At 41.8% G+C, this 11,142-nt stretch overlaps 1 protein-coding gene across 1 annotated transcript in view; it reads left to right on the top strand.

Annotated features, from left to right (window-relative positions):
• Positions 1-1,012: 1,012 nt before the first annotated feature.
• abtb2b (ankyrin repeat and BTB (POZ) domain containing 2b) overlaps positions 1,013-11,142 on the top strand; it is a 32,044-nt gene continuing 21,914 nt past the window's right edge. Inside the window, exon 1 of the mRNA XM_037254673.1 lies at positions 1,013-2,373. Within this exon, the coding sequence (XP_037110568.1) occupies positions 1,482-2,373 (892 nt within the window). The 5' untranslated portion in view covers positions 1,013-1,481. The remainder of the gene's footprint in view (positions 2,374-11,142) is intronic.

The raw sequence follows: 11,142 nt of genomic DNA, 5'->3' as shown, positions 1-11,142 counted from the left end.
CACTGGTGCATGAAAAATAATTCACAGAGAAGGTCATGTGTGCTGGTAATTGTGTGATGTAAAATTTCATCATTTTCAGACTATTATTGGACCCCACGTCATTGCTGTTCTGGATGATGTCCTTGATGTTTTCAACCGCATGACATGACGCAAGTGATGGCCTCACAAGAGTAACGTGTTGTCTGGATGAGGCAAGGTTAACCCCCTGTAATGGCCTCAGAGGCTTTTGCACTTCCTCTCTTTTTATCACGGCCTTTGACTCAAACCGAAAATGGAACTGATTCACACTTTTATCGGGAATTGTATGGTGCATAATGTTTTGCTGTGATGATTGCAGCAACATAAAGTACAAAAAACAAAATAGCCATTGTCACCTCCAGTTATAGTCAGCAGCATGCATGTTAATGCTCTGCTCACACTTCATCCCGAAAGGCACAATCTGCTTATGAGTGTTAGCTTTTTTGATACACCTCGTTTTAGAGCACATGAGCTGAAATACCGGAAACTCATGATAAAGTAACAATTAGGATTTCAACCTCAAGTGAACTAAATGAGGCATGTTTGCAGTTCGCTGAAGAATACCACACATGTAAACAAATTACTTGTTTGATTGCCTCTTCAGTGACGTTTTATAGCAATTCTAAAGTTGCATTTATCATGCACACAAAGAAAAATCCTTCAGTGTTTTAATGAGCCAAAGGGAAGAGATGAGTTGAAAGGAAGGCCAGCTGATTTTCCATCAAAAAGAACTTGTCTGTTCATTTCAGCTACAGGAATTGGGTTCTGTCATATAAAACTCTTAACAGAAGTTGGCTTTTTTTTTTTTAAACAATCGTAATTTGTTGCAAGTTGGCAATTGAGAAAAGACACATGAAGGTCCAGCACAGAAGTATGCGCTTATGAATGGCAACGTTTACACGGTCTGATTGGCTTCCTCTCGTTTGATCGTCTCCTGATTGGTCAGTTACTTCCGTGTTGTCATTCTCCGGTAGCCCCGCCCCGCCTACGAACCCACGAGCAGTTGTTGGGTCTCTCTAGCAGTCGCACACACGTCATCCTGAAAGCAGGCAAGCAAGACGGTCTAAGACGATTTTTTTTGTCGTTTTTGTCGAGGGAGATTCCCCCCCCCCCTTTTCTCTTTTTTAGGCGTGGAGTTCAAAAAGATAGGGAGCGCTTCAGCACCGCAACGCTCGTTGGAGGAAAGTTGAAAGCTCTGCGTTGCCTGTAGAAAGGTGAGTCGGGAATTGCATCTCCCCGACTTGCAAGTTGGAAATGGACAACCTTCCTCGCATTTCTTCCTAACTCGATCATTAATGCCCTCTCTCGTGTGGCGTTGTGAAATTTATTGAGTGGTTTGTCTGACAAATGATGTGCGGTGGAACCAGTTTATCCAGCTCCGCTGGGAGTTTCAAGGTGGTTTGACTTCAGGTGAAGCCCGACGGACGAGTGCTGCTTTCTGAAAGAAGATTAACGGAGACATCATGGCTGGAGTGAGTAGTGCGCACATCAAAACCCTGGAGGACCTGACTTTGGACTCGGGCTATGGAGCCGGGGACTCATGCAAATCCCTCAGCCTGTCCTCCTCCAAATCGAACTCCCAGGCCTTCATGACGACCCCTCATAGGGGCAACTGGTGGTACTATTCGGGCTCCATGAATAGCAGAAACAACAGCTGGGACACGGTCAACACAGTCCTTCCTGAGGACCCGGAGGACATATTCTCCAAATGTCCCCGCTTGCCTGATCTGGAGGAGTTCCCTTGGACAGAAGACGAGGTGTCTCAGATACTGCGCAAAGTGTCTGAGAGTGGCACTACGAAGGGTGGCCACGCACCTGTGTTCACCTCCGAGGCTGTACGGCGGTTGTCCGTCCTGCTCCGAAAGGCTCTCATCCGCATCTCGAGGGAGGCCCAGCGGCTGAGCGTCATGCACTGCCGCTGCACACGCTTCGAGGTGCAGAGCGCCATGAGACTGGTGCTCAGTTGGGCTCTGGCCGACTACTGCGTCTCGGCCACAGTCAAAGCCATCTCCATGTACAGCATGAGCGCCGGCGAGATGCTGAGAAAGGGCAAGTCGGCCCGCTGCGGCCTGTCCTTCTCCGTGGGTCGCTTCTTCCGCTGGATGGTGGACACTCGCATATCTGTTCGTATCCACGAGTATGCCGCGATATGCCTGACCGCCTGCATGGAAGCTCTGGTGGAAGAGATTGCTGCCCGGGTGCTCATGTCCGAACGGGGTCACCTTGGGCCAGATTCGGGGTCACCGTGTGCCGCGGTGAGTGCCGAGACCTTGGAGGGGGTGGTGAACAATGAAGCGGAGCTGTGGGGAGTTCTCCAGCACTATGAGCACCTGATCTGTGGGAAGAATGCAAGCGGTAAGTTCCTTCAAGTGAATGAATGGAAGCCTTCAGTGTGTGTTGCTGTGTGATGACTTCCAACATCCACCTAACGTTTTCCTCTCACACCGTTTCCCTTCAGAGTTGTGCTCACCACTTTCCACTCGTTCACCTTCCAATGCGTGTGGAAACACTTAAATTAGGTCTTTGCTCTGGATACAATAGCAGCCCTTTGTGTGAGACATTTGATGGATTGTTTCTAATTTGACCCGACAGAATAGGAAAATAACAGTGCTAGAACAAAGGAAGTATTTGTCTTTCATAGGAAGTCCCGTGAGAAGAAACGGCAGGTCTTTGTGCCTTGCCTGTAGGCTCAATTTGACTGTATTGTAGTGTTTTTGGGCTTCTCCCCTCAGTTCTGATGTCACACACCCTTGCTGCGCGGGTAATCATGTTGGGGTTTTGTGTACAGACAAGAGTTTTCTCTGTTCACACTCCCTCTCATCCCGCACAGCAAACAGTTTTTTTCTTTTTTTTTTTTTTAGCGGGGTTGCTAATTTCACTCCCCCGAGTCAAATTATGCTTCAATTGAAATATTTAGTTTCAAAGTCAGTGTCATTTTAATAGATTGTTTATTACATCTACAGGTGCTTTAAAGAAATATTCCAATGATCTTAACTCATAAAGAAGTTAGGATTCCTATAAATAGATTGTTTATTACATCTACAGGTGCTTTAAAGAAATATTCCAATGATCTTAACTCATAAAGAAGTTAGTGATCTTAACTCATAAAGAAGTTAGGATTCCTATAATGACGAATTAAAGTACTCCTTTGATAACAAAGAACTTTTCACGGAAATTGGGACGTGCAATGTTTCAATCAAGTTGACTTTCACTCTAAACTGTCATTCGAGTGTAAAATGAATACGTACATACCTGCTGGCATTGAATGTCTGGATTATTTAAAGACAAATATATCATTGACAGTGAATGTGCTAAATCTAATGTGTGATAGAGGGAGACAGAGTGATGACCTCAAAATGGGTCTTTTCACATTTGAGCAAACCAGCTGATTTTACAATGTACCATGCCAATGTTCTCTTACTATTGATGTATGTTGTTTAACAATATGTTTATTGTATCAAACGACAATATAATCGGAGCAGCCAGACAGATGTATCACAACATTGTATGACATCTCGTACAATCTGCTAGGACATGACGTTACATACTCTGTTGTTTCTGTATGACTTTCTCAGGCTGGTTTTGTTTTCTTTATTTTTTTTTCTTTTAATAATCACTGCCCCATGACTTTGGTCCCATATTTGGTCCCTACGAGTTAGACCGACTATGCAATTTGACTTAGTTCTCTTTTCTTGATGATGCTCAGCATAGTCATAGTCATAGTTCATAGTCTTTCTTTGTGGCCTACTACTAGGTCAGTGGGGCAACATTTTTTTTTTCAATTTCAATACAATGGCCTTTTGTTGTGTGATTGTCCTGCTTAGCCCAACGTAGTTAAACAAATGCTGGGGAAGCTAGACACGGGCTTAGTGGATGCATACAGGACACATAGGGGGAGGGACATTTTTCTAGAGCAAGCTCTTTCTGTAGGCCTGCAATTAGAAGATGCTATCAGTAAAGAACATCTTTTAGTGCAAGTATGCATGCTATCCATATGAGAGTAGGAAGTAGCTTAACTCTCATTGCCCAATCGATTGTCTATAAACTATATTCTGCCGCTACACAGTCATGCCCCACAAACTTCTACACATGCATATTTGTTTCATCAGTGTTTAGTGGGGTATGTAATTATTATTTAATCACTGGCTAAGTTAAACAGCAGCCTCGTTATTCAGCATTTAGGCAGATGTATTTTGGTTGGGTTTGGATGAACCTATTTTGGTAGGTTCAGTGATGTGTGCACGTACATGTGTGTCTGTGTCCACATATGTTATAACAACAGACCATTATTCTGACCACCCCAGCTTTTTATAGGTCCATGACTGGGTTCTTCAAGCCACATTCCCTTCTACCACCTTACCACCTGACACCCCACACCCTTACAGTCAGACGTCAGCCAGCCCCTTTCTTCTCCTGCTCTTGCTGATGTTCCCACAACAGTCATGACTTAAAAAAGCAAATACCTCCTTTTTGGCCTTCAACATGATAATTCGTGAATGGGAGGGGATAGGCTGCTGATCACTGGGAAGGCCACATTCAGAAAAAAAAATGCTCCTCCCTTGCTCTTGATTTCTCTTCATTTCGCCAACTGGTTCTCAGGCACAAGCTCACATCTGGAAGTCCTTAAGAAAGCAATGACTTGCAAGGGCTCCAATAACAATTCTGAAAACTTCCTTCTTGCTTCTCGTGTACTTGGTTCTGTCTTCTTCTTTTGTATTCATTGCATTCACATCCACAAATATTTCATCTTTAACTGTTTATTTCTTCTTGTCTACAGGGAGTGCATTAGAGGAACTTGTTTGGGATGTGCCAGGATCGTATTCATTCCTCATGCATGCGCTGGTTGTACACACGTCGACCCTGAACTTGTTTAGTCTGCCTTTTATCAGCATTCAAATGGCTCCACAGCACAGTTTGAACTCATTGTGCAGCACCATTGTAGTAAAGAATCCATTTGACATTCAGTTCTCCCCAAATGCATAAACAAGCTCTTTCTGCCTTAGCATTTCCCAAGAGCACTATGGGGCATTTTGCGACGGAACTAGCTTCACTAATGGACAGTAGAAAGGGGAATCATTGATCTTTGTGATCGTACAAACATCTAGTAAACTCCTCATTGGCTGTAAACAGTCTTCCGTTTGCATATTTTGTACTGTAGCCTACAGTTGACAGTATCACCATGTCCATGTCATGAGTTTTCATCAGCAAAAAGGACAGAATATCATAAATGTTAGATCCCGCTACAGCTGGAGCAAAAATTCACTTACTCTCTTGATTTATACATGTGTTTACTCTTTTAATTGTGAACTCGTATTTATTTTAGATCCACAAGTACGAATGGAATTAGAAATACTGTCAGTACTGTTGCAAAACACAATGAGTACGGCTGGTTAGGTCTCCACTTTAGCTTTAGCCAGCTTACACGGAGAAGTATTTTCACTAGTGTCACGTCACTCAGAAACAAGCATGATTATGCAAAGGTTTGCATTTCAAATCTAATCAACTAGCATATTTTATGACATTAGACAATATTGAAGGCAAAGAAGCACTCGTTTTTGCAGATTTAGGCTTCTACACTTGCCTTGTTGTCATTTACTCTGCACACAACAGACTAGTTGTATATCAAATTAAAAGGTGATTTCAACTGGCAACTGCAACACAGTGTCACATGCTGCACTGCCACTGCCCCCCGCCATGAGCCAGTTCTCCACCTGTGGGAGGCTCCGATGTGTGTGTGCGTTTGGTCTCACTGTTTTTGAGGCAGAACCTAACTGAAAGGGAGTACTGTATTAATAGCATGCGACATTGACCCAAAAAAATAAACTTTGATTTGGTTCGGTAATAACAAAAAATATTTCTACTTCAGATTTTTAAACATAGTCAAAAGGCATGGAATTGGGAGCACAGGATATGTCTTTGTGTATGTTGCGCTATTCTCCAAAGTATGTATTTAGCCCAGAAGGCGGCGTGGGAACCGTGTGGAGAAACAGGCAGGGAGAACATCCCAGCACTGTGGTTGCACAGATGGGGAAACCAGCACTCTGAAAATACACTGCCCTACTCTGCACATCTGGAATAGGGATCATATGCAGTTTTGGAAAACTTGCCATGGCTTTTATATCATGCTGACATAAATGTTGTATGATGCATGCGTGTCCAACGTGTTTCAAATTTGACAGAACAACAATCTAGTTTTTGGCTTGAACGCACACGTTGCGAGGCATGTAGCTTTAAGTGAATAATAAGAGGTTGATCGTACTAAATTACAGAAGTTTATGAGTCTGTGTATGCACAGGCTCTTGTGTTGGATATGTTTCTAAGTAACATAGCCACCAGCAGACTGATGGTGCATGTCATTGTTAGCTCTGGCCTCCAGTCTGGGCCCAGCTGTAACAACACACACTCATTGGATTGCTCTTTTGCACATGTCTTATATTGTGCTCATATGTGGGTCTTTGTGTGGCTTCAGACTATTCTTGGAAGACAGAGAAGGCCTTCACAGATAGAACACCACACTATGGCAGAACGGATGACAATAACGTGGATTGAGGAATGGTCACTTAGTTCATCACGAGAGTAGTTATTTTATCTCGCAAAGTCAGTTTAAATCTTTACTGTGATGTTTTGCTCTGATCTCGAGGAAATGTCCGTCTTCATTTGGATGACGTTACGCTCCTTCCAAACGCATTTCAGCGAAATGAGTCATGGTTCGCAACATAGTTTACAGTAAATCACTACCAGGCCGGAAGAATAAAGCTGACACTGACAGATACAGAAAAGCGATGCACTCAAATAGAGGAACAGAAATAGTGGGATCAGTCTCAAAAGCGTCCTTAGATATACATCTTGATTAAGCCCTTCATGACAAATTCTTGGATGACAGTGAGCTGAGTTTTATTCCATGCAGCCCACATTGGTTTTGGGCTTCCTTTTTCTTGTTTAAATTGGAAACTGCGCAGCAAGGGTGCATTACCACAGCATCCTGGCTATGGCTCGTGAGGCAATCTGTCCAGCCCTGTGGAATGAATTTTCTGCCTGGCTAGATAATAGGGAAACAGGGTTAACTTAGAAGCAGGCGGTTAGAGGGTGACCGGGAGACTGCAACGCTTCATGCACCTGTGTTGTCATCTGGATTGCTCATAATAACTGCAAACGAGACTCGGTCACAGGAAACCATTAAGTGTCAGAGGTTAGCGGTTGTGGCGTTCACAGTGGGCAAAAGGTTTTGCAGTGCTTAAAAGAAAATGCTGCATCCTTTCTATGATTTCACGCATTTAGCCTGTGGCGACATTTCTATCCTTCATGCTTAACTTATAAAATTTCACAATGCTGGGTAGAGCAGCTGCAGCATGTCAAATATTCTATATTGCATTTTGAACATGACATTCTTAAAGTCACAGTATTACCATCTGTGTTACACCACAGTATAACAAAACAGGCACTTTTCATCCACTCCTTTTTGGAGGGCATCTCTACAAAGTTCAGGCCAAATCAGTAATCACAGTAACACAAAAACTGTCCAATGAGTACTTCTTTGGATCATAGTAACCTTAGTTGGCACATCTTGACACCTTATTTCTTAATTGCATGCATCAATAAATATAGCTGACAATGTTGAAAAAGGTCAAATGTGTAATATGCCAGAGTTACGTATTCACTTAAAAGTCTGGGCACAATGTGTAAGGGACCAATCCAGTGAGAGAAATAGGCAGAAATTTTACCTGTCATCCAGTCATAAATGTTATCTTAGAACCTGTCATTGCGTCGGAGTGACAGCAACACCCAGTCATTTTCCTCAGAGATGGCTTCATCTGCTTAGAGGGGTGTGGTTCATCTGTCTACTTCCATTTAGTTTTGTTTTTTAATGGCAACAATAACCACATTCACTTTTTTAAACATCCATTTCAAATTTAAAAAACTAGCAATGCAGTATTGTCTTATACCACCAGAAAACAAAAGCCAACGTCAGTCATCGTGGTTTCATTGACCTTAGCCTGCAAGCTTCTCTGGATCTGCAAACCGGAAGTCGGTTATAGTCAATGCAGAACCCGTTAACTATATAAACAGATCATTTGATCGGACGAAAGGGAAGTGGAGGGGTTGGGTGGGGGGTGGCACAGAGTTTATAGTTTAAGTGGAAACACATTTGTCTGACCCAGAATTGGATGTAATAACCCCTGTGCTCTCTCGTGAAATCTGTTGGAGTCATACTGGCTTTGCTATAAGAAGCTGCGGCGACAGGATACATTTCAAGGAGAGATGCAGCAGTGACTCCATATTATTCTATCCAGGTTGGATTTATGCATCTTTGTGTGTGCTGTGGTCACTCGCATGAGTTGCATCCAATACTATAAAGGGCCCACATTTCTGGACTTTCATCAGCCAAGTGGGAGAGGTGATTTCTTACCAATTACCTTTTTTTCCTTTTAAAGATGTTTGCAATAGAGAGCTTTTGTGGTGCTGTCGGTCAGAGACTTCTTTGTTCAGTGGAACCAGGGAGTCAGTGTGCTAAGGCCGAACAACTCAGATGTGTTGCACTGCTAAAGTAAACACACTCCTCTGTAGCAGCACTGTTCCACACATGGCCCACTCCTTTTCCCATTACATGAACTAACATTCATTAGCATATTCCCATATACACACAGGGGTAAGCATACGCTGAAAATGATATCATTCGATTGTATTATTTGGTTTTCAGATATGAGTCTTTTTTTTTTTCTACTATTAAAATAGACATATTAGACAAGATATGTTAAAGGAAACCATGGAAGTGTTCAAAGTGGAGTCAACTAAATGTTTCGCTGTGGTAAGCAAATTTGGAAATGGCTGATGAAAAGTATATATAAAAAAAAAAAAAAAAAAATATTCTAGGGAAGTAGAGCTGGTTAGAGATGATCCATTTGGTATACCTGCTGAGTAATGTGTGGAATAATTGCAAGTTGTAGTAATAGCTTGTTTACATGAAGATTAAAGGCCATTTCCTCCGTATCTGAAAATGCTTGCAAATTGATTTTCCACAAGATTTGGGAAAGAGATTCTGGGAAAGGAAAACACAAGTAGGCAGATGAGTCACACACTTGTTGGTAAATATGACAATAGGCAAAGTGTAGGTAAGCTAAGGTACATTTGTATGTACACAATTTCTCATGTGTTTCAGTCATCACTGCCTTTGGCATTTCTAGTGTGTGATTTTTTTTTTATTATTTGTCTTGATTATGAATGTGCTCTGTCTTCGTGACAAGGTCCAAATAATGGTCCAAGATAAAAGACCAAAATAAAAATGTCCATCTTGAGTTTAATGAAATGTGCCATGATTGTTTTTGTTAAACAGCTTTTATGGTACTATATTATAGTACATGTATACAGTATAATTTACAATTTGGTATTTGCAGTGGCATACATTGTTGTTGTTCATAATCATTATTCTAAGTAGTACTTATATTGCCTCGTGTCCCAATGCATAGATCTAGTTTTAAAACTGTAAACACATTTTGACCACAGCTCAAGGACTTAGAGCTGGATCATCCTGTACAATTTCTCATGCCAGATAAGGCTCAAGGGGACATATAAGGACATTGCAGCTCTCATTTTTCTCAACATTTTCCCTTACAGCATTCCAACCTTGTAATGCAACCTTGTGGATCAAACAGATGCAATGTCACTTAAGGAGCTCGCCGTGCCACGATGAGATCTTTACTAAAATATTTCGTTATTTACAATATTGTTGTCTCTTCCTGCTCACCGTTACTATGTCAATCACATACACAGTGAAATCTATTTGTTTTGAAAATGCAAGTATCTGTAACAGCATGCCCAAGTGGTTTGTTTTTAATTCTATTTGTTACATGAGTTCTAATCTTGACTAGCCAATTCCCATTCTAGTTCTGAGTATCAATACTCCTCTCTGACTAACGACTCACATGAGAATGCAGTAACCTGGTCCTACCCGTATTGCAATTGTTCTCGTGTTGTGCTTTTGCACCGGGCCATTGTCAGCTTCCCAAATCAGTTTCCCATAATTGTGTTCATGCGCCATACTGCAAAGCAGTAACACTTCTTGGAAGCGTCACCTGTTGGGCCAAAGTCACAGTGTAAATAAAAGAGCCACAGCATTGCACACAACACAATTAAACCAAAACCATGTACGGTACAGTAAAACGTTCATGAATTTCGTTGTGGTTAGTGGAGGGAAGCAGCACATTTCAAGCACCTGCATGTGGAGACCATATGCGGCCACAGAAAAACAGACGTGACAGCCTCAGCCAAAAGCCCACGTCATTTTGCTGATGTGCTCTGCTCTGCACATCCACCTCTTGTGGTCAACATTCTGAAACCAAAATAAACACTTATAAACACATGATTACCAAATGATGATCGTATTTTAGAGAATGTTAGCAACACACATGTTAAGATGGGTGGTGGAACTCGTAATTACAGTATAATGTGATTTTAGGGGGGAATTTCTTTAAAGTGAATTGAACTTCATTGTCTGGTCTTTGTGTGCTGCGCATAACTGTTTTTATCATTTTCCATTGAAAACATAAAAGCTTACAGTCCTCTTTTTCTCACATGACCACAAGTTTGAAATGGTGTGTTTTAACCAGCTCTTTGTGTTATTATTGAGTATTTTCAGATGTGGGTGGCCACATTTAATATCTCTCTGGGAAAATCTACACATTGAGATGAGATGGGTGGAAGGACATGCTTGAAATAGTGCAGTACTGGCGGTTCAGTATGTACTGGAATTTCACACAGTTGAAAGGATGCCTTGTTTGTGGGTGTCCAAAGAAAGAGTCATTTTTCTTTTTGGCTTTCTTGTCAGACAGATACATTCATTGTGAAGATGGACCTTTTTTTCATGGCCGTCTTCGAATTCAAATTTTTGCCTAGGAATTTTTCTATCCCGTCTGAGTGAGATGACAGAAGTACTTGGAGTATTGGTGTTTTAAATTTAAAATTTGAGGCAATCTCTAAGCTACATTTAGCAAAGCTTACATCTGACCAAGCGCCACAAAAGGAAAGGATATATTATAATCACAACGCTTTAGGGAAGCAATATTTAAAGCAACAGACCACTAACAAATTTTACCGACTGTGCAACCGTTGTGTTTTTTTGGGTCACAC

Source organism: Syngnathus acus, chromosome 6 (genome assembly GCF_901709675.1).
Source record: "Syngnathus acus chromosome 6, fSynAcu1.2, whole genome shotgun sequence".
In the NCBI taxonomy this organism is placed as follows: Eukaryota; Metazoa; Chordata; class Actinopteri; order Syngnathiformes; family Syngnathidae; genus Syngnathus; species Syngnathus acus.
Note: the sequence above shows the minus strand (reverse complement) of the source record. Positions and strands in the feature narration are given on the sequence as shown.